The 25,182-nt window shown below is 44.9% G+C and overlaps 1 protein-coding gene across 1 annotated transcript; it reads left to right on the forward strand.

The window, feature by feature from the left end:
• Positions 1 to 12,809: 12,809 nt before the first annotated feature.
• On the forward strand, positions 12,810 to 24,742 carry LOC311146675 (ankyrin repeat and SOCS box protein 10-like; the record flags this gene model as incomplete). The annotated part of the gene is made up of 7 exons (XM_084183208.1): positions 12,810 to 13,149; positions 15,215 to 15,482; positions 16,036 to 16,261; positions 16,402 to 16,584; positions 16,719 to 16,814; positions 24,350 to 24,463; positions 24,557 to 24,742. 7 exons carry the CDS (start codon positions 12,810 to 12,812, stop codon positions 24,740 to 24,742), a joined length of 1,413 nt encoding a protein of 470 aa, XP_084039334.1.
• Between the last annotated feature and the right edge of the window lie 440 nt (positions 24,743 to 25,182).

The following is a 25,182-nucleotide window of genomic DNA, read 5'->3' on the forward strand; positions in this document are numbered from 1 at the left end:
TATCAAAAGGTAGGTCTAATGACTTACTGTTTGTTCTTTATATCTTACAAGGGAAAGCCAGCCGGGGAGCAGAAGACCAGGAGAAAAGCCAAGAGAAGAGAAATTTACGCGGTTTATATCTATAAAGTTTTGCTTAAAGAGACGTTATAGCAAAGATACTTTTAACCAATCATCTGTGATTGTAGTTTGCCTATCTATCATAATGTGCCTTATTAACTTGGAACTAACTACTTGCTGTGTGTTATTTTCTTCAACTTGATTACATGCTCTTTCTTTGGCTCTAGGTCGTTCCCCGACACGGGCATCTCCAGTAAGGCACTGAGCATCATGAATTATTTTAGCTGCAAACTGGTCTCAGAGCATTTCGTATTATTCTGTATGTAAATCCGAGGGTTTTATTTATAGTAGTATGTAATGTTACATTTCGTATGGTATGTGTTAATTTGTGGATGTCCATCATCTATTTCATATCATGTGTTACAAATTACAATTTGTTTGTTACAAATTTGCTAAATGTAAAATGTGTTATCAATTAGCAAAATGTATACGTTACGAATTCCAATTAGTTGTGGTTAATGTTAGCTAGGTGGCTAATGTTAGCTAGCTGGCTAAAGTTAGCTAGGCTAGGGGTTAGGGTTACGTTTAGGAGTTAGGTTAAAAGGTTAGGGGAAGGGTTAGCCAGAAGGGTTAGGGTTAGGGGAAGGGTTAGCTAATATGCTAAGTAGTTCTGAAATAACTAGAAAGTAGTAAGTTGTTGAAAAGTTACTAAAATGCTAAAGTTGTCCATGATGAGATTCGAACACACAACCCTTGGGTTTCTAGATGTTGGTGTTGTAACCATACCAAACGTAACATATAGTATCATACTCATTTGAATGTTATGGGTTTACATTTACTATGTTACGTCTAGTGTATGATACCAGGCTATTGTCAAGGACTTGTTTGAGCACATTGCAACTGAAGCATCTTGTCTGACCCAGTACAACAAGCTCTCAACCATCACCAGCTGAGAGGTCCAGACCACATTCCGACTCTTCCTAGAGCTGGCCAAGCACGCCTTGTCGAGGGGACCAAAGCTGTCACCAAATACACCAGTTCAAAGTATAAAAGAAACTCAAGTGCATCAAGAGCTGCAAAAACACAATTTAGGCTATACAACATGCATGTTTGCAACCAGGGATGTACCACTGACCAATATTAAAGTTGACTCATTTTTTGGTAAATAAATGCACTAAATGTATGTTGTCTCATTTATTTATGTCCTCATGATTTGATTCAAAACTTCTGCAATGTTCATTTTTCACCACTAGATGGGACCATTGCATTAGTCATGTTTTGTTGTGAACTTAATTTAGCCTATTAGTCAGAACATGCACATCAAATACCCTCATCATAACATTGGCAACCTCTACCCAGACCACATGCATGTACACTATATATACAAAAGTATTTGGACACCCCTTCAAATGAGTGGATTTGGCTATTTCAGCCACACCCGTTGCTGTCAGGTGTATAAAATCGAGCACACAGCCATGCAATCTCCATAGAAACACATTGGCAGTAGAATGGCCATACTGAAGAGCTCAGTGACTTTCAATGTGGCACCGTCATAGGATGCCACCTTTCCAACAAGTCAGTTTGTCAAATTTATGCCTGGTCAACTGTAAGTGCTGTTATTGTGAAGTGGAAACATCTAGGAGCCGCAAAGTGGTAGGCCACACAAGCTCACAGAACGGAACCGTTGAGTGCTGAAGCGCGTATCGCTTAAAAATCGTCTGTCCTCAGTTGCAACACTCACTACCGAGTTCCAAACTGCCTCTGGAAGCAACTTCAGTACAATAACTGAAGTGGGTTTCCATGGCCGAGCAGCCGCACACAAGTCTAAGATCACCATGTGCAATGCCAAGTGTCGGCTGGAGTGGTGTAAAGCTCGCCGCCATTGGACTCTAGAGCGATGAATCACGCTTCATCATCTGGCAGTCAAACTGACTAATCTGGGTTTGGCGGATGCCAGGAGAACGCTACCTGCCCGAATGCATAGTGCCAACTGTAAAGTGTGTTGGAGGAGGAATAATGGTCTGGGGCTGTTTTGCATGGTTCAGGCTAGGCCCCTTAGTTTCAGTGAAGGGAAATCTTAATGATACAGCATACAATGACATTCTAGACAATTCTGTGCTTCCAACTCTGTGGCAACAGTTTGAGGAAGGCCCTTTCCTGTTTCAGCATGACAATGCCCCCGTGCACAAAGCGAGGTCCATACAGAAATGGTTTGTCGAGATCGGTGTGGAAGAACTTGACTAGCCTGCACAGAGCCTTGACATCAACCCCATCGAACATATTTTGGATGAATTGGAACACCAACTGCGAGCCAGGCCTAATTGCCCAACCTCACTAATTATCTTGGGGCTGAATGGAAGCAAGTCCCCACAGCAATGTTCCAACATCTAGTGGAAAGCCTTCCCAGAAGAGTGGAGGCAGTTGCGGCAGCAAAAGGGGGACCAACTCCATATTAATGCCCATGATTTTGGAATGAGATGTTAATTTTTTTACTTGTTACCCCTTTTTCAGTCTTGTCCCATCTCCCTTACGGACTCGGGAGAGAGCCATGTGTCCTCCGAAACAAGACCCTGCCAAGCCGCACTGCTTGCTTAACCCGGAAGCCAGCTGCACCAATGTGTCGGAGGAAACTCCATACAACTGGCGACCGTGTCAGCGTGCATGGCCCGGCCCACCACAGGAGTCGCTAGAGCGTTATGGGACAAGGACATCCCGGCCGGCCAAACCCTCCCCTAACCCGGACGACGCTGTGCCAATTGTGTGCCGCCTCATGGGTCTCCCGGTCGCGGCCGGCTGCGACACAGCCCGGGTCGAACCCGCAGTGACGCCTCAAGCACTGCGATACAGTGCCTTAGACCGCTGCTCCACTCGGGAGGGAATGAGATGTTTGACGAGTATGTTCCACATACTTTTGGTCATGTAGTGTAGCTCAATTTAGATCACTGTACCTATCTGATTCATGGGCTATGTCAATCTTTTAATGTAAATAAGGTATAAGTAGTAGATGTTTGCTTGAAAAGGTTTACCTCAATCGATTGTTTTATGTTATACAAATTGAGCTGAAGATTTTGTAGAAGATAAATTAGGTAATCTAGAGAACCAGTGCTGTGAGGATAAAAACGTGTGCTATCCCAGTCCTTTTTCCCCAATATGAAGGGCAATCTATGGCTGCGTTTACGGCAGCCCAATTCTGATATTTCTGGACCAATCACATCAGATATTTTTCAGGGCTGATCTGATTGGTCCAATTAGTGGAAAAAAATATCAGAATTGGGCTGCCTGTGTAAACACAGCCTAAGAAAAGGCTCTGTAGAATATAAACCATTAACCTGATATATTTTAGAATGCAGTAATTGATTTGGATCAAATTGCATGTACTTGCTTTCTATACAATTAGTCATATCGCAAAGCAATATCTTAAACACATATAATAAATCCATGCCTCTCTCCCTCCACATATCAGTCTGAGAACCTTGGAGGAAAGGAAAGCATCAATAGATTAGGTATGTCATGTTATAAACCATCTAAATATATTTCTGAGCTGCTGACATTCAAAGCGGAAGACAAGCCAAAGGGAATGCAAGTGTTACATTTTCTAATTGAATAATACAAGTCTAGCCTATAATCATAAGAATTCACTGAATAGTCTTTGATTACTGCATAATAACACTAATGAAGTCTAATGAGGAGAAAATGAAATTATGGAGGTCTTTACAATTAAGATAATGTTTACATCACCCCGTACATATACCTATTACCCCTAGACTTATAGCTATTATCCTTATCAACAGCCCAGAAAGTCAATCAGCATTCAGAGTTAATGTGCTTGTATACCAGACAGTCCCTCCTCCCCCTATCACACTCATGGCAACCATTTCCGATGTGTCTTCCTGATATGTTGCTAATGACATCACATCTATGGACATATTACCACGGGTGTGATCTGATGCCATCATTAATAGCTTGGCAGTAGTGTTTCTGTAAATTATTATCATCATGACCATCATTTGTGCGACTGCCTGTGTATATCACGCTCCCCCCCACCAACCCCATAAGATCCCCACTCCAGCCCGGCTCTTTGCCTCCTCGCTCTCCTCACTCTCCTCGCTCTTTGTAGTCATTGCTGTCTCCTTTAGGGAGAGTGTTATAAACACATTATGGATGGATACATTAGTGACTGATGCAGAAGCACCGGCCTCGCCTGCCTTGTTTTGGTACGAGAGAGAGAGCTGCATCATTAGAAAATGTTCCACTTGGCGGGGAAGCGCGTATTAACTGCACTCGCAATGAAATGAGGTTGAGATAGATGGTTAAAGTTATAGAGGGACTATTAGGTTGAAATATGAACCTCTCAATTGTCATAATGAAGCAAGGGGATATTTGCATGGCGATCAGTGCATTATAGGGGAGACAATTGGAATCTGTAACGACAGACACAATACATTATAGGGCCTAGGCTAGGTCATGAGTTTAGGGCTTAGGGGTTTGGGGGGAGGGGGGGTAGTAATCATGCCTTCACAGAATTGTACAGACCTTCCATCAACCAACAGTTCAAAGGATCTATAAATGCATTTTTGTTTTCCCTTAGATTTCTAGCAGCAAAGTGATGAGATGGAGACTGAGGTTGGTTGGACTGGCATCCGACATGTCTTGGTGTAGGCTCTTCTTTGAGGACCTTAATTGCCAAATGTGTGTATGAGTCATAGGCCTGCCTTTGTTGCCATCACCAGACATTTGTGGCCCATAATGGCCTCTCAAAGAAGAGCCTACACAGAGGCATACTGAGTGTCATATAGCGCTCCAAGTGCCTTATAGGCCAAGGCTCAAATGACACATTAGAAATTATATGAGGAAGTAAAAGTGCACAGGGGAAGTGTCAGGTTAATAGTAATTGGATAAGAATAGGAATGTCCAACTCCAGTATAAAAGCCTGTTAAAGGGCCCCATTAGTCCCTCGTCTCCCGCCCTGTTTCCATGGTGACCCCTTATGACTAAATAGGTCTTTAGATGAGTGATCTGACTGCACCATCACAAGCTACAGGTTCACAATGAAGGTAGTCCCTGCCCGCAAACCTCTAGAACTTTGCAGTGCAATCCACTGGCCCCTAAACATAATCCTGCATTCCGATTCTGAAGAACTTGTTTGTAACTACTGTGTACTTTTCATTATGAATGTAGCGTACTGTCTGAAGGGAGGGCTATAGCTAATTTAATTCCATCCACTTTATAACTGCATGATTCCATAGTTAGTAGTACTCAAAACTGCATTAAGATCCTGGTAATCAGAGGGAACTAATTGCTTAATTGCATTAATGAAGAATAAATGAAGAGCTACAGACTCATTAGCTGTTTTCAATGTCCAGTCGCTAACTGTCGTTTGAGGAGGTTGACCACAATACAGAAACCCCATACAGACAGACAGCTGCTGGTAAATGGAGAATGAGATTTAGAATGTCCACAGGGGGCTGTAAGGATGGGGTGGGGTGGGGTGGGGGGGGGGGGGGGGGTGTTACCACGGATATGTGTTTCTGTTGTCCCCCGCTTCAGTAAAAGGGAGAGAAAAAAGAATGCCCATCATTTGAGAAATGAATTTATCGAAGTCACTGTCTTTTTCCCCATTAGTAAGTGTTTAGTTCAGCGTTTTAAATAATTGCACTACCAGGAATGATATTTAAAATACATTTGGGAGTCAATGAGGCGGGAAAGTGCCTACATGTTTTGCTGATGACACCCGGGCCATTTGGAAGACATCAAAGTAGAGAGGAGGTAGCCCAGATGCATATTATAAACTCATTATGGGTATCATTTAAAAGGATGTACTCCACTCTAGCAGCAGAAAACAATATTCCCAGTCTCTCTCTAGTAATGTGTGTTTGCAAAGTCCAGAATACCAGAATAGTTTTTAAGGTATAGATAAGAGTCAATGTTTTCTGATGGAAAAGAGAAGAAGGCACTCCAAAATATAATCGGAAGTTCTTCCACAGGTACTATTGCAATTCAGATTAGCAGAAACATCTTTCTCTCTCGAAGAACACACAAGCAGGAAGCTATTGTAGAGAGAACAATAATCCACTATAGGCTATATACAGTGCATTCGGGATGCATTCAGACCCCTTCCCTTTTTCCACATTTTGTTACGTTACAGCCTTATTCTAAAATGGATTAAATTATTTTTTCCCCTCAACAACAAAGCTAAAACAGGTGTTTAGAAATTTTTGCACATTTATTAAACATAAAAACAGATATACTTGAGCTCAGGTGCATCCTGTTTCCATTGATCATCCTTGAGATGTTTCTAAAACTTGATTGGAGTCCACCTGTGGTAAATTCAATTGACAAGAACCCGATGGTCACTCTGACAGAGCTCCAGAGTTCCTCTGTGGAGATGGGAGAACCTTCCAGAAGGACAACCATTTCTGCAGCACTCCACCAATCAGGCCTTTATGGTAGAGTGGCCAGACGGAAGCCACTCCTCAGTAAAACGCCCGCTTGGAGTTTGCCAAAAAGCCCCTAAAGGACTTTCAGACCATGAGAAACAAGATTATCTGGTCTGATGAAACCCAGATTGAACATTTTGGCCTGAATGCCAAGCGTCACGTCTGGAGGAAACTTGGCACCATCCCTACGGTGAAGCATGGTGGTGGCAGCATCATGCTGTGGGGATGTTTTCAGTGGCAGGGACTGGGAGACTAGTCAGGATCAAGATATATATGAACGGAGCAAAGTACAGAGAGATCCTTGATGAAAACCTGCTCCAGAGCGCTCAGGACCTCAGACTGGGTGCGAAGGTTCACCTTCCAACAGGACAACGACCCTAAGCACACAGCCAAGACAACGCAGGAGTGGCTTCAGGACAAGTCTCTGAATGTCTTTGAGTGGCCAAGCCAGAGCCCGGACTTGAACCCGATCGAACATCTCTGGCTAGACCTGAAAATAGCTGTGCAGCGACGCTCCCCAATCAACCTGACAGAGCTTGAGAGGATCTGCAGAGAGGAATGGGAAAAACTCCCCAAATACAGCTGTGCCAAGCTTGTAGCGTCATACCCAAGAAGACTCAACAAAGTACTGAATGAAGGTTTTTATTTTTTTCATTTGCAAAAGTTTCTAAAAACCTGTTTTTGTTTTGTCATTATGGTTTATTGTGTGTAGATTGATGTGGGGGGAAAACGATTTAATCTATTTTAGAATAAGGCTGTAACATAACAAAATGTGGAAAAAGTCAAGGGATCTGAATACTTTCCGAATGTACAGACATATGATAAACAGATGAACAAACAAACTAAAGATAGTGGATCATTAACACCCCAGGCTTCCAGAACAATTCAATGATAATTTGTATAGTATCTTGAGATTTCACTCCACAAAGGCATCCCTCCCTGCCACTCATATAAACGCGTCTTTAGTATATCAAAACCTCAAGGTACAGTAAGTAGCCCTACGTGTGGATGATGGGCACAGTGTATTCCAGCCTGGGAAAATTGAGTTCTGTCCTTCAAAGGAAATGTGTGTGTCAGATGCCCAGTGAGTAGTACTGAGACTTTGAGAGACTTAATTGTGTGCGGCCCCTCCACCATCATAACACTACTACCCGTGGGGTTGAGTGATCCAGCGGCGTTCAGGCCACTCGTTCAGCCTAATGTTCTTTAATGTAGAAGCCATGTGGCTACAGAGTGTTCATGGTCATTAAGGCCCAAGCTAAAATATACTGGGCTTAAAGACTCATTTTAACAAACCTTACACCAACTATGCCAGTTAGTGTTTTTCTCTTGTAATTTTGCTTTAGGGTGGATGGATATGTTCCAATTTATTTATTGACCAAGGTCTCTTTCGCAAGGGAGTCCTGCATACACACAATTTACAAAATACTATATAATACAAATATATACAATTACACACTCAAGAAAAACAATCACATTCCTCAGCAAAGAGGTCCTCATTCAACATTTTTAACTGCCCGAGAGGCACCAGCACATTGTAGGGAACTCTGTAGCTAGATTGTTCCATACATGGGGTGCAAAGAAACTAAAAGCTGATTTACCTAACTCTGAGGTGACCGAAGGGATTTCCAGAGTTAGCCATCCCTGTGACCGGGTATAGTAACTTGTACGTCTAAAATTATTAATTGTGTTAGGTACAGAGGGAGTTTTTGTAAGAGAGCTTTATAAATAAAAAAAGAGCAATGAATCAACCTACATGACTTCAAAGAGGGCCAGCCTGGTAAAGAATGCAATGATGTGTACTGAACCTGTCGCCCATAATAAAACGAAGTGCGCTATCGTAAACTGCATCTAACGGCCTTAATGAATTGGCAGCTGCATTCATAAACAAGATGTCGCCATAGTGTAGGACCGGTAGGAACGTCGATTGAATTATCTCCTTTCGAGTATTAAGCGAGAGGCAGGAGTCAGGATCTATTTATATTTTCAGCTTCTTCAGTATAGCTAACTCATCAATATTTATTTTAAAAGACAGATTGTCATCTATCCAGATGCCCAGATATTTGTAAGCAGGGACACGATCAATGTGGGCACCATCCAAAGTACATATGCTTGAATAGTTTGTGTCATTTTTATGTGCTCTAGGAAACAACATACACTTAGTGTGCAAAACATTATGCTCTTTCCATGACATAGACTGACCAAGTGAATCCAGGTGATAGCTATGATCCGCAACCGCAGGACTCTCCAAAGGGTGGTGCGGTCAGCCCAACGCATCACCGGGAGCACACTGCCTGCCCTTCAGGACATCTACAGCACCCGGTGTCATAGGAAGGCCAAGAAGATCATCAATGACCTCAGCCACCCGAGCCACGGCCTGTTCACCCCGTTATCATCCAGAAGGCGAGGTCAGTACAGGTGCATCAAAGCTGGGACAGAGAGACTGAAAAACAGCTTCTATTTCAATGCCATCAGACTGTTAAATAGCCATCACCAGCCGGCCTCCACCCAGCACACTGCCCTGAACTTAGTCATTGTCACTAGCTGGCTACCGCCCAGCTACTCAAACCTGCACGTTAGAGGCTGCTGCCCTATGTACATAGACATGGAACACTGGTCACTTTAATAATGTTCACATACTGTTTTACCCATTTCATATATATACTGTATTCTAGTCAAGGCCATCCTATTCACTATTTCTGTACATATACTATTCTATCCTACGTATTCTTCAGATATACTATATAATCTATCCAAATACAGTCCATAATGTCTATACATCACATCACATCACATACACACACACACACACACACACACACATATATATATATATATATATATATATATATATATATATATATATACTACCGTTCAAATGTTTGGGGTCACTTAGACATTTCCTTGTTTTCGAAAGAAAAGCAATTTTTTTGTCCATTAAAAGAACATCAAATTCATCAGAAATACAGTGTAGACATTGTTAATGTTGTAAAGGGCTATTTTTAATGGAATATCTACATAGGCGTACAGAGACCCATTATCAGCAACCATCAGTCATGTGTTCCAATGGAACGTTGTGTTTGCTAATCCAAGTTTATCATTTTAAAAGGCTAATTGATCACCCTTTTGCAATTATGTTAGCAGAAAACTATTCTGCTGATTAAAGAGGCAATAAAACTGGCCTTCTTGAGACTAGTTGAGTATCTGGAGCATCAGCAATTGTGGGTTCGATTACAGGCTCAAAATGGCCAGAAACAGATAACTTTCTTCTGAAACTCGTCAATCTATTCTTGTTCTGAGAAATGAAGGCTATTCCATGCGAGAAATTGCCAAGAAACTGAAGATCTCGTACAAGGCTGTGTACTACTCCCTTCACAGAACAGCGCAAACTGGCTCTAACCAGAATAGAAAGAGGAGTGGGAGGCCCCGGTGCACAACTGAGCAAGAGGACAAATACAGTAGAGTGTCTAGTTTGAGAAACAGGCGCCTCACAGGTCCTCAACTGGCAGCTTCATTAAATAGTACCCGCAAAACACCAGTCTCAATGTCAACAGTGAAGAGGCGAAGTCGCAAAGAAAAAGCCATATCTCAGACTGCCCATATTAATATTTTCTTTTTTGGCCAGTCTGAGATATGTCTTTTTCTTTGCAACTCTGCCTAGAAGGTCAGCATCCCAGAGTCGCCTCTTCACTGTTGACGTTGAGATTGGTGTTTTGCGACAGTGTCACCAGCAAATCCCCATCACACTTCCATGCTTCACGGTGGGAACTACACATACAGAGATAATCTGTTCACCTACTCTGCGTCTCACAAAGACACGGCGGTTGGAACCAGAAATCTCCTCAGATATCCTCTGGTCTAATGTCCATTGCTCATGTTTGTTGGCCAAAGCAAGTCTCTTCTTATTATTGGTGTCCTTTAGTAGTGCTTTCTTTGCAGCAATTCGACCATTAAAGCCTGATTCACACAGTCTTCTCTGAACAGTTTGATGTTGAGATGTGTCTGTTACTTGAACTCTGTGAAGCATTTATTTGGGCTTCAATTTCTGAGGCTGGTAACTCTAATGAACTTATCCTCTGCAGCAGAGGTAACTCTGGGTCTTCCTTTCTGGGGCAGTCCTCATGAGAGCCAGTTCCATCATAGCTCTTCATGGTTTTTGTGATTGCACTTGAAGAAACTTTCAAAGTTCTTGAAATGTTCCGTATTGACTGACCTTTATGTCTTAAAGTAATGATGGACTGTTGTTTCTCTTTGCTTATTTGAGCTGTTCTTGCCATAATATGGACTTGGTCTTTTACCAAATCTTCTGTATACCACCCCTACCTTGTCACAACACAACTGATTGGCTCAAACACATGAATTAACTTTTAGCAAGACACACCTTTTAATTGAAATGCATTCCAGGTGACTACCTCATGAAGCTGGTTAAGAGAATGCCAAGAGTGTGCAAAGCGGTCATCAAGGCAAAGGGTGGCGACTTTGAAGAATCTCTAACATAAAATATATTTTGATTTAACACTTTTTTGGTTACTACATGATTCTATATGTGTTATTTCATAGTTTTGGTGTCTTTCCATTCTTTTACTTTTTGATTTGTGCGTATTGTTAGATATTACTGCACTGTTGGAGCTAGGAATACAAGCATTTCACTACACCCACAATATCATCTGCTAAATGTGTATGTAACAATAACATTTCATTTGATTTTATCCCTTATTGATGTCTCTTGTTAAATCCACTTCAATCAGCGTAGATTAAGGGGTGGAGACAGGTTAAGTAAGTATTTTTTTTTTGCCTTGAGGCAATTAAGACATGGATTGTGTATGTGTCTCATTCAGAGGGTGAATGGGCAAGACAAAAGATTGTAGTGCCTTTGAACGGGGTATGGTAGTAGGTGCCAGGCGCACCAGTTTGTGTCAAGAACTGCAACGCTGCTGGGGTTTTCCACGCTCAATAGTTTCCCGTGTGTATCAAGAATGGGGAGGGGGGGACTCAATATTAGGAAGGTGTTCTTAATGTTTTGTACACTCAGTGTATACTTAGTTTGACTCACATTCAATAATAGTTTAAGGTCAATAAAGGTTTTCTGTAAAACAATGAAGGCAGACTGTAGATCAGATAGAGCCTGGACAACAGAAGGGGCAACAGAATACACAACAGTATCGCCCACATACAAGTGAAGGTTACAAATATTTTCTGAGAAACCAAAAATTGTTTATAAAGACAGTAAAAAGTCCAGAACCCAAAATTGTGGGACACCTTTCGTAATATCAAGGAAACCTGACTTAACACCATCAGAATATACACAGTGTCCTGTCTGCCATTTAGTTTCTAAACCAGTACATGTAGCCTGATCCAGGCCAATTGCGGACAACCTTTGAATTAGTAATGAGTGGTGAACTGTATCAAAAGCCTTTGACAGGTCATTGAAAAGGGCAGCAAAATGTTGCCTTTGTCCATACATGAATACAAACAAGAAGAAAAGAGACATATTTCAACATCTCGTTTGTCAACACAGTGACATATGTCTGTTGTATGTCAGTTGCGACGACATATTACTTATGTCATTACAATATATAGCACAGGAGTAAGGTTATGTGTTTGTCAGTGCAGTGGATAGTTTACTCTACAATAAATTAGAAGGCCCTGCTGGTTGCTACGGGGTTGATTTCACCAGACCCAGTGAGAAGGAAGGTACTTGACCTTCATGTGAGTTACACTCACCCTATCTGTTATTGTGGTATGTGGTATAAGCCCAGCCACTGTCAAATCACAGAGCGGTTATCCCCTGCAAAAGGAGAAATAGCAAATGAAAATACATAAATGTGCTTTTACTTTCTCTAAAATCATATATGATATTGTGGCTGAAATCATGGATGTTTCCAATAGCACACTGATTGAGGCAATTTCTGGTTTGTTTGGAGACAGTCTTTTGACATTTTGAATAACAGGGGCAACAGCATTGACACTTTGGCTATAGATTACCAGGGGAGGCAAAGTGGCCATGTGAGTGATGGTAAAAATAGCCCTTGGTCATGCTGCAGGGAGGCTCTCATATTAGATATCAAAACAACGCCACTGAATAGCTGGGAGGCAGAGTGCAGGCATGAGACAGACACACAGAGACAAAGAGAGAGACATAGTTATACTGAAAGAGAAAGAGAGAGAAACACAGAGGGGGACAGAGACAGGCCGAGAGAGACACATAGAAATAAAAATATCAACCAGATCTTTGACTACCCTCAAACAGTTTCCATGTACACTGCGGTTCTCTTATCCTGAGCGAGAAGCCAGCCAGTCAGCCAATCATTCAACATGTCGGGAGGAGGCAGTTTCGTCTTCACCCCCACGGCCTTGCGTTCCCTCCAGCTGGACGAGGACATGCTGGAGAGAGACAAGTACAAGAAGCAGCTGGCCAGCCACCAGCTCAATGGCTACATGCTGAAGAAAGAGGCCAGGGACAGGGTAGGCCCTGCACCTACGAGGTCCTGCACCTATATTAGACCCCCGGCTGTGTGCCATGACCTGGTCATCCAGAACGCAATCTATACTGGAGATGCGGACGCTGTGCAGCATTTCTTCCCCAGGGGCGTCACGTCGAACCTCATCATCAAGCCCCAGGGAGGGGACATGCGCTGGGTGGCCAGGGGGGAAGGTAAGCAACATGGTCTTATTAGAACAGGGGTTCCCAAACTTTTTTGCTTTGTGACCCACCAATTGAGGTGTCTTTTGAGTCGAGACCCACCATAAGACTAAGCGGTGAAAAAACATTCCCAGACTAAATAAATAAAAGTAAAACATAAATGAATATTACCTTCCTCAGAACATTACACTGAATGTAGATTTAAGTATGGCTTCTTTTGAATTTTAAGAAATGGACTGTATAGTTATGAAATTATTTGCAACAAATATTTCTGGATCAGAAAGGGGCTTAGGTTGTGGGCGTGACAGGGTTCGTGGCAATGGGTGCGGTCGGTAGTCTGCAAAGCTGAATTCGGTCCAGGCAGCTGGGCAAGAAAATTTGCCACCCTCATCTTGGCAGTGGAGCGAAAATGTTGCTGTTTAAAGCAATTTTCCTGCAATTCTACACATTTGGACATGGCTTATTCTGTGTTCTTATGCTCAAACTTTATAACGAAATCAATGCGAGCCTGACTGTCTAGCTTTTATTTTGATGATTGTAAGTTCTCAAAGATTATAGGCTATTATTTAAAAATACATGGGTCCATTATATTTTCCACATACTTTCTATTTAGTTTAAGTTGTTTAAGTTTAAACTGAAAGCATTTTTCCTACCCACAGTTTGGACACCACTGTATTATAATATGTAAAAAATAGTTATGTTTAACCATCGTAGTTATATGTCACATACGGTGGCAGATTACTTATATGTCACTATTATGACATACGTATGTCTGATGTAATTGCAGAGATTAATGTCTATAATCAGCAGTAATGGAACTGGCATCATGATGATAATTACTTTGTCTCCAAGCTCTAGACTTGAGACAGTGATGGTTGATGAGGGGTTTTCTTTGTCTCTATTGAAATGAATACAAAACCTTTTTGTGTGTAAAAAAATGACCAGTTTCAGAATGGAGTAAATTTGTTCAATAAGCTTAATTAGGTAATTCCATTGTAGTCTGAACATTGTACCAATACCAACTGGTGTATATTTTACTGATATACACTTTCAAAAGCCCATAAGCACACCATCATACCTTTGGATAAATCCCTTGCCCTGTTTCAAATGCTTATAATCCTGCGATCATTAGCAACCATGGCAATATCAACCATGGCAGTATCAAATTATGATTTATAGACATTATTTATAGATCAAGTCCACCACTTAGTTCAGAAACATTCCAGCAGAAAGCCAACGTATTAGTCATGTGCTTGATTTTCCATCCACACACCTGTCCAATGTTATTCTCTTGTGGCTAGGTGGTCAGTCACAAACATAGCAACTGTGTGTTCTTGTCTGTAAGCAGTTCCATTGTCCACTCTAAGGGGTTTGGTAGCATGAAAGTGATTGAGCATGAGTGAGAATGTTACATGTGACACAGAAGTAATGTGGCTGCTGCGCTAGCCGGCTGTGGCTGCAGTGTTTTATGGGCCATCCAAAATATCACATAACACCATACCCGTCGTGCCTCCCTGAAATAGTCCCCTGTGGACAAACAGGCTTCAGAACAGCACAACATTTACCTCAGGAGAGAGAAACCGCCATTACTGCTACAAAGAAACAACCAACAAAATCGGACCAGTCAGTAGTTACTCTTATTACCACTTGGGCGCAGACTCAACCTGGATTGCATAAATGCCTCCAAAGCGCTACCGCAACGATGTAATCGCTACGGCCCAGGCCACAGGTTATATTCTTCAATTTTGGAACTGTCTGCTGGTGGGGGATGACCTGACCCTTATTAGCATCATAGATGAACCAGAGTGTGAAGACCTCATTGATGCCGTCTATGACACCAGCAACATTGAGGAGTGGAAGAACTTCAGGCACCACTATAGAACCCTGAGTAGGTCAATGCCTTTGTTTGAAATAACCTGTTCACAGGGGGTTCATTGTCCACCAAAAGGAACAAAACAGTGAGGGACACCTGGACTTATCCAATAACAAATGCTTGTTTTCCTTTTCCAGTGCAAGACGCTTTAAAACGTTTTCAGTTGCATGCCTTAATGGACACGACCCTGTTCTTCCTCTCCAGGACTGTGGTCTCTGACCTACGAGCAGCAGCTGACCACCCCACTCCACATTACAGCAGGCCGGGGGTTTGTTGACTGCCTGAGGCACCTGCTGCAGCGCGGGGCCAGCGTAGACCTAGCCCCTGGGGGCACCACTGCCCTCCATGAGGCCTGCCAGAGCGGCCAGCCCCAGTGTGTAAAGCTGCTGCTGTCCCATGGTGCCAACTCCAACGCTGTCAGTGAAGATGGGCTCATGCCCTTGCACATGTGCACCAGTCCTGAGTCCCTAGTGTAAGTACTGTACCAATCAATGTTATTGCTCTGAGACATTGCTGGGTTAGGGTTAGGATTGTGGTTAAGGGTTAGGGTTGAACCGGGATGTGGGCATAAAGATAAGGTTAGGGTGAGGGTTAGGGTTAGGGTTGTGGTTGAGGCTAGGATTAGGGTTAAACCGGGATGTGGACATGAAGCTGGGGTTAGGGTTGTGGTTCAGGCTATGGTTAGGGTTGAGCCAGGTTGTGGACATGAAGCTAGGATTAAGGTTGTGGTTGAGGCTCAGGTTAGGATTGAACCGGGATGTGGACATGAAGCTAGGGTTAGGGTTGTGGTTGAGCCTCGGGTTAGGGTTGAATCCGGGATGTGGACATGAGGCTAGGTTTAGGATTAGGGTTGTGGTTGTGGTTGAGGCTTGGGTTAGGGTTGAACCGGGATGTGGACATGAAGCTAGGGTTAGGGTAATGGCCAGGGTAAAGGTTGAACCGGGATGTAGGGATCAATATTAATATTATTACATTCATTTTTAATTCTATTTCCCAATGGCCCTCCTCTGTAATTGGATGTACAGGTGTGCCAAACACCTGCTCCAGTTTGGCGCCGCAATCAACGGGCGGAGCCTCAACGAGGATAACACGCCGTTACATGTGGCAGCACGGAACGGGCTCCCGGGTCACACGGAGCTGTACCTGCGCTATGGCGCCGCCCTGGAGAAGCAGAATGATGATGGTCTCACGCCACTCAACGCCGCTTGCTCACAACCACAGGAGAAGTATGATCTGGAACGCTACACCAAGGTGTGAGTTACTTAATTAATTATTGTACTGTTTGTTTTATGTTATCATTTGGGGTTAGTAATATTCAGTACAGCTTGGTTTGGCTCACCTTGGTTCGGCTCTGTAGTGTGAACAGCCCTTATGTGTGTCCTGTCCTCCAGGTATGTGAGCTGCTGCTGGCGGCGGGAGCTGACGTCAACACAGGGGACCAGGACAAACAGTCCCCACTCCACATGGCCTGTAAGAACGTCAACCCGGACGTGGTGGATCGTCTTCTGGCCCACGGAGCCTGCGTCAACACCATGTGTTACAGCGGAAACGCCCCCATGCAAAACGTCCTCAAGGTGTTTTTTTGTTTTATTTATTTGACATATAAAAACACAATTCAGCCACACATGTAGATACACTGCATTTAACATAATTGAAGATAAAACACAAAAACTGGTTTACAACTTATTTCCATTGTGGTCCTCTGAAGGTGGTGGCCTACAAGGCAGAGCACAAGCCAGAGAGGGTAGTCCGCTCTCTGCTCAATCACGGCTCCATCAGGGTGTGGCCTGGAGCACTGCCCGAGGTAAGAGCCAGAAGCGGCCACTGCTACAGTGGCTTGCGAAAGTATTCACCCCCATTGGCATTTTTCCTATTTTGTTGCCTTACAAACTGGAATAAAAATTGATTTTTGGGGGGTTTGTATCATTTGATTTACACAACATGCCTACCACTTTGAAGATGCAAAATATTTTTTATTGTGAAACAAACAAGAAATAAGACAAAAAAACAGAAAATTTGAGCGTGCATAACTGTTCATCTCTTGGGGTATGTCTCTATAAGCTTGACACATCTAGCCACTGGGATTCTTGCCCATTCTTCAAGGCAAAACTGATCCAGCTCCTTCAAGTTGGATGGGTTTCGCTGGTGTAAAGCAATCTTTAAGTCATACCACAGATTCTCAATTGGATTGAGGTCTGGGCTTTGACTAGGCCATTCCAAGACATTTAAATGTTTCCCCTTAAACCACTCAAGTGTTGCTTTAGCAGTATGCTTAGGGTCATTGTCCTGCTGGAAGGTGAACCTCCATCCCAGTCTCAAATCTCTGGAAGACTGAAACAGGTTTCCCTCAAGATTTTCCCTGTATTTAGCGCCATCCATCATTCCTTCAATTCTGACCAGTTTACCAGTCCCTGCAGATGAAAAACATCTCCACAGCATGATGCTGCCACCACCATGCTTCACTGTGGGGATGGTGTTCTCGGGGTGATGAGAGGTGTTGGGTTTGCGCCAGACATAGCGTTTTCCTTGATGGCCAAAAAGCTCAATTTTAGTCTCATCTGACCAGAGTACCTTCTTCCATATGTTTGGGGAGTCTCCCACATGCCTTTTGGCGAACACAAAATGTGTTTGCTTATTTTTTCTTTAAGATATGGCTTTTTTTCTGCCCACTTCCGTAAAGCCCAGCTCTGTGGAGTGTATGGCTTAAAGTGGTCCTATGGACAGATACTCCCATCTCCGCTGTGGAGCTTTGCAGCTCCTTTAGGGTTATCTTTGGTGTCTTTGTTGCCTCTCTGATTAATGCCCTCCTTGCCTGGTTGGTGAGTTTTGGTGGGCGGCCCTCTCTTGGCAGGTTTGTTGTAGTGCCATATTCTTTTCATTTTTTAATAATGGATTTAATGGTGCTCCATGGGATGTTCAAAATTTCTGATATTTTTTTATAGCACAACCCTGATCTGTACTTCTCCACAACTTTGTCCCTGACCTGTTTGGAGAGCTGCTTGGTCTTCATGGTGCCACTTGCTTGGTGGTGCCCCTTGCTTAGTGGTGTTGCAGACTCTGGGGCCATTCAGAACAGGTGTATATATACTGAGATCATGTGACAGATCATGTGACACTTAGATTGCACACAGGTGGACTTTATTGAACTAATTATGTGACTTCTGAAGGTAATTGGTTGCACCAGATCTTATTTAGGGACTTCATAGCAAAGGTGTCAAGGAGTGATGTGTAATGGGCGAGTGAAGTCAAACGCAGGACACAGAGATACTGGCAGACTACTTTACTCAATGTAAAGTACAAAACAAAAACCTCCGCAACTGGAGGGAAAACACCATATACGTAATATGGAATAATAACAGCAAGGCCGAACATCGACTAGACACAAAACAATAACACACAAATGCCAAACGTGAGACAAGGGAAATTATAGGCTAAACAATCAAACATAATAGACAACAGGTGTAACTACTCAAGACAAAACAAGACAAACACCGAAACATCGATCGGCAGTAGCTAGTACTCCGGGGACAACGAACGCCGAAGCCTGTCCGAGCAAGGAGGAGGAGCAGCCTCGCCAGAATCCGTGATAGTACCCCCCCCCCCCCCTTGACGCGCGGCTCCAGCCGTGCGCCGACCCCGGCCTCGGGGACGGCCAGGAGGACGCGGAGCAGGGCGAGTCGGATGACTCCGGTGGAACTCCGTCAAGAGGGAGGGATCTAAGATGTCCCTCCTAGGCACCCAGCACCATTCCTCCGGACCGTACCCCTCCCACTCCACGAGATACTGCAGACCCCCCATCCGACGTCTCGAATCCACGATGGACCGGACTGAGTACGCCGGAGCCCCCTCGATGTCCAGTGGGGGCGGAGGAGCCTCTCGTATCTCATTCTCCTGGAGTGGACCAGCTACCACCGGCCTGAAGAGAGACACATGGAACGAGGGGTTAATGCGGTAATCTATGGGCAGTTGTAACCTGTAACATACCTCGTTCAATCTCCTCAGGACTTTAAATGGCCCCACAAACCGCCGACCCAGCTTCCGGCAGGGCAGGCGAAGGGGCAGGTTTCGAGTCGAGAGCCAGACTCGAACTCCAGGTGCATACACTGGACCCTCACTGCGGTGGCGATCGGCGCTCGCCTTATGCCTACGGATAGCCCGCTGCAGATGGACATGCGCAGCGTTCCATGTCTCCTCCGAGCGCCGAAACCATTCATCCACCACAGGAGCCTCGATCTGGCTCTGATGCCAGGGTGCCAGGACTGGCTGATACCCCAACACACACTGAAAAGGAGTAAGATTAGTGGAGGAGTGGCGAAGTGAGTTCTGGGAAATCTCTGCCCAGGGGATATACCCCGACCACTCCTCCTGCCGGTCCTGGCAATAGGACCTCAGAAACCTACCCACATCCTGGTTTACTCTCTCCACCTGCCCATTACTCTCGGGGTGAAAACCCTTGGTAAGGCTAATCAAGACCCCCAAGCGCTCCATAAACGCCCTCCAGACTCTAGAGGTGAACTGGGGACCCCGATCAGACACTATATCCTCAGGCACCCCGTAGTGCCGGAAGACGTGTGTAAACAGGGCCTCAGCAGTTTGTAGGGCAGTAGGGAGACCTGGCATTGGAATGAGACGGCAGGCCTTAGAAAACCGATCCACAACGACCAAAATTGTGGTATTCCCCTGGGAGGCGGGAAGGTCCGTGACAAAGTCCACCGATAGGTGAGACCACGCCGTTGTGGAACGGGTAGGGGTTGAAACTTCCCCCTGGGCAGGTGTCTAGGTGCCTTACACTGGGCGCACACCGAGCAGGAGGAGACATAAACCCTCACGTCCTTGGCTAAGGTTGGCCACCAGTACTTCTCAATAAGGCAGTCCACTGTCCGGCCAATACCAGGATGACCAGAGGAGGGTGACGTGTGAGCCCAATAAATCAGTCGATCACGGATCTCGAGCGGCACGTACTTCCACCCCTCTGGACACTCTGGAGGAGTAGGGTCGGTACGTAACGCCCGCTCGATCTCCGCATCGACCTCCCATACCACCGGTGCCACCAGACAAGACTCCGGAAGTATTGTAGTGGGCTCAATGGACCTCTCCTCTGTGTCATATCGCCGGGACAGGGCGTATGCCTTAACGTTCTGTGACCCTGGTATATACGTGAGCTTAAAGACAAACCGGGCCAGAAACATGGCCCACCTAGCCTTACGAGGGTTCAGTCTCCTAGCTGCCCGGATGTACTCCAGGTTACGATGGTCAGTCAGAATGAGAAAAGGGTGTTTAGCCCCCTCAAGCCAATGCCTCCACACCTTTAGGGCTTGAACCACCGCTAGCAGCTCCCTGTCCCCCACGTCATAATTACGTTCCGCCGGACTGAGCTTCTTAGAATAAAAGGCACAGGGACGGAGTTTAGGAGGCGTGCCCGAGCGTTGAGACAGTACAGCCCCAATCCCCGCCTCTGACGCGTCCACCTCCACTTGGAACGCCAAAGAGGGGTCCGGATGTGCCAGCACCGGAACCGAGGTGAACAGGTCCTTCAGATGTCTAAACGCCCTGTCCGCCTCAGCCGACCACTGCAAACGCCTTTAGCAGGGAGGTGATGGGAGCTGCTACCTGTCCAAAACCCCGGATAAACCTCCGGTAGTAATTGGCAAAACCCCAAAACCGCTGCACCTCCTTAACCGTGGTAGGAGTCTGCCAATTACGCACGGCTGAAACGCGGTCAATCTCCATCTCCACCCCTGACGCGGACAACCAATGTCCCAGGAAGGAGATGGACTCCTAGAAAAACAGGCATTTCTCCGCCTTCACATACAAGTCATGCTCCAACAGCCTACCCAACACCCGACGCACCAGGGCCACATGCTCGGCTCGTGTAGCGGAGTATATTAGAATGTCATCAATATACACCACTACACCCTGTCCATGCAAATCCCGGAAAATCTCGTCCACAAATGATTGGAAGACTGAAGGAGCATTCATTAACCCGTAGGGCATGACGAGATACTCATAGTGACCCGAGGTGGTACTAAATGCTGTTTTCCATTCATCTCCTTCCCTAATGCGCACCAGGTTGTAAGCGCTCCTGAGATCCAATTTTGTGAAGAATCGCGCCCCGTGTAATGACTCCGTCATACTCGCAATCAGAGGGAGAGGATAACTGTATTTAATGGTAATCTGATTGAGACCACGGTAATCAATACACGGGCGCAAAACCTCCATCTTTCTTCTTCACAAAAAAGAAACTCGAGGACGCAGGAGAAGTGGAGGGCCGTATGTATCCCTGTCCCAGAGATTCGGCAACGTATGTCTCCATAGCCGCCGACTCCTCTTGAGACAGACTACGCGGAAGTGCAGCGCCTGCCTGGAGGTCTATCGCACAATCCCCCTGTCTATGCGGTGGTAATTGAGTCGCCCTCTTCTTACTGAAGACGAGTGCCAAATCTGTATACTCAGGAGGAATGTGCAGTGCGGGCATTTGGTTCGGACTTTCCACCGTTGTCGCCCCTACGGAAACACCTATACACCGCCCGACACACTGATCAGACCATTCCCTGAGAGCCCTCTGTTGCCACGAAATGTTGGGGTCATGAGATATTAACCAAGGAAGCCCCAACACCACGGGAAACGCAGGAGAGTCGATCAAATACAACTGTATAATTTCCTCATGACCCCCCTGCGTCTTCATCTTAAGTGGCACTGTGACCTCCCTAATCAATCCCGACCCCAAAGGGCGGCTGTCTAGGGCATGGATAGGGAAGGGCACATCAACTGGTATGAGGGGAATCCCTAACTTATAACAGAAACTGCGATCAATAAAATCCCAGCTGCGCCTGAATCGACTAGCGCCTTATGCTGGGAGTGAGAAGAAACCTGGGGAAACACAACTTGGATAAACAAGTGGACAACAGAGAGCTCTGGGTGAGTTGGGAGCTTACTCACCTGGAATGACTCATCAGTGCGTGACCTGCTGCCTCGATCCCTAGGAGACCCTCCCCAGCACCGAACCGCAGTGTGTCCTCTGCGGCCACAGTTGGTGCAGGGAACGGCCTCTCTCCGGGTCTCTCTCCTCCTCTCTCTAGCACCAGCACCCCCGAGCTCCATAGGGCTCGGCTCGGAGGTGCTGGGGGATGGAATGGACGGCCCCAGCTCCGGACGTCCGCGGGTAGCCAACAGGGTATCCAGACGGATCGACATGTCCACCAACTGATCGAAGCTTAGGTTGGTGTCCCTGCAGGCCAACTCTCGGCGAACATCCTCCCGTAGGCTGCACCTATAGTGGTCGATGAGGGCCCTCTCATTCCATCCCGCATTGGCCGCCAGAGTCCGGAAATCCAGTGCGAATTCCTGCGCGCTCCTCTTCGCCTGTCTGAGGTGGAACAGATGCGTCTATTTCCCTCCATTCGGCATTGGCCCACTCCAATGCCTTGCCGGACAGACAGGAGATGAGGGCGGAAACGCTCTCGAATCCCGAGGGCGCCGGGTGAATGGTTGCCAGTTAGAGTTCTACTTGGAGCAGGAAACCCTGACACCCGGCCGCGGTGCCATCATAAGCCCTCGGGAGCGAGAGCCGAATCCCACTGGACTCCGGAGATGGAACGATGGGTATGGCCGGTGGTATTGTTGGAGGAGGTGTGGGCAAACCTCCTCTCTCCCATCGGCTCAAAGTGTCCATAACATCCTGCATGGCGGTGCCCAGTCTCTGGATCATGGCGTCTTGGCTGCTTACGCACTCCTCCAATGATCCCGTCGGTACCGCTGATCCTGCTGACTCCATGGTGGTGTGTTATTCTGTGAAGGAGTGATGTGTAAGCGGCGAGTGAAGTCAAACGCAGGACACAGAGATACTGGCAGACTACTTTACTCAATGTAAAGTACAAATCAAAAACCTCCGCAACTGGAGGGAAAAACACCATATACGTAATATGGAATAATAACAGCAAGGCCGAACATCGACTAGACACAAAACAATAACACACAAATGCCAAACGTGAGACAAGGGAAATTATAGGCTAAACAATCTAACATAATAGACAACAGGTGTAACTACTCAAGACAAAACAAGACAAACACCGAAACATCGATCGGCAGTAGCTAGTACTCTGGGGACGACGAACGCCGAAGCCTGCCCGAGCAAGGCGGAGGAGCAGCCTCGGCAGAATCCGTGACAAAAGGGGGTGAATAAATGTGCACACACCACTTTTCCGTTATTTATTTTCTAGAATTTTCTTAAACAAGTTATTTTTTTCATTTCACTTCACCAATTTGGACTATTTTGTGTATGTCCATTACATGAAATCCAAATGAAAATCCATGTAAATTACAGGTTGTAATGCAACAAAATAGGAAAAACGCCACAGTGGATGAATACTTTTGCAAGGCACTGTACAGTTGAGAAAGAACAGATGAAGTATGAACACTAAAACAGTTCATTGAATTCTTTATTTCTCTCCTCAACATGAAATAATGTTCTCACTGTGAGAAACGGAAACTACTAATATTCAATGAACCAGACCTGGCTTCAAGTAATATTAGAAATAATTTGAAATACTTTAGCATGTGCTTGATTGTGCTTGACTGTTGCAACGATGGAACCAATTAAAAAGTCCCATGCAAACTTTGCCCACCTGGCACTCAAGGTAGGCTAAAGCAACCGCTTAAAAGTATTTGAAAGATTGCAAAGAGTATTTGAACCCAGGTCTGCTGCTCTTTACTGAACCCACCACGTGCTTCTGAACAAAATGCCTGACTCCTAATTAGGGAATGTTAATAGGAGATAAATTAGCACTAATTGCATAATTTCCAGTAAACCTCCAGAGGGTAGACCAATCTGTTCATCTCACCAAGTGTTTAATTACTTTAGATTAAGTATTATATTCTATTGATGAGTCACAAGTCACAACCTAACGCCAACATAAAGTAAGGACATTTTATTTTTTGTTTCTTAGGAGATCACAAAACTGAGAATTGGTTAAAAAAATATAAAAAATGTATGCATGCAATTGTTCCCTTTGCAATTATTCAATTGGGGAATATTTAATTGGCATCTGGAAGGATAAGGTTTTATGCTAGAAAATAGGCTTAAAAATTGATAGGCTATAGTTTATTTTCTTAACATTACCAGGTATCCATAACCATGGCTACATTTACAAAGGCAGCCCAGTTCTGATCTTTTGTCCACTAATTGGTATTTTGACCAATCACATCAGATCTTTTTCAGAGCTGATCTGATTGGCCAATTAGTGAAAAACATATCAGAATTGGACTGGTTGTGTAAACTGAGCCCATGTGGTTTCTAGTTTTAAGTAATGTGGTATTCATGATACATTGATGTATTTTCAGGTGCTAAAGTACTGCTGTGTCTCCCCACGAACCATCGAGGTTCTTCTGAATGCGTACGACCGCCTCAAGGTCACAGATGACTGGGTGGAGGCTGTTTCACCTGAGATGTTTAAGGTACGTTCCTAGAATCAAAGTGATTCTATTGTATTCTATTCTGATAGAATATGACTCTAACTGTCTGAGTGTTCTGTGTATCTCTCCCTCCAGGAACACAAGGGGTTCTATGAGTCTGTCTTCTCCCTGCAACAGACCCCTCGCTCCCTACAGCACCTGGCTCGATGGAAGTTCAGGAACTACCTAGACGGGCAAGTACACAAGGTGGTGCCACACCTAGACCTGCCCACCTTCATCAAAAACTTCCTGCTGCTGGAGTTCAGAGACTATGTCCACTGAGAGAGATAGAGCCAGGATGTATATAAGCCCTAAACACTGAATATATGGTGACACATGGTATGGTATGGTTAGAATGCCCAGCACTACATAGCTCTGTATTGTATGTACACTCAGGACAAATACTAGGAATTCAGTCTGTCTGTGACAATATTAGTTTTGCAGAGTGACACAGAAGAAGAATCATCTTCATAGACCTACAGATTGTGGTACTAAGAACTACCACTCCTGGATCCAAAATCCTTGAGATTGCAGTGTGAGAGTAAAGTAGTGTTGAGTAAATGGATACCATTATCTACAACAACACATGACAAAACACTTTTCAGCCATAATTTGTCTTTACAATTGATTTTATTCATTTTATTGCTATTTTCGTTGACAATTAAAATGTATTTTGCATTACAAGCAGAACCTTGTTACTCCGAGTCACCACAAGGGGGTGC

The sequence above is a fragment of the Coregonus lavaretus genome (genome assembly GCF_964263955.1).
Source record: "Coregonus lavaretus genome assembly, chromosome: 19".
NCBI classification, from domain to species: Eukaryota; Metazoa; Chordata; class Actinopteri; order Salmoniformes; family Salmonidae; genus Coregonus; species Coregonus lavaretus.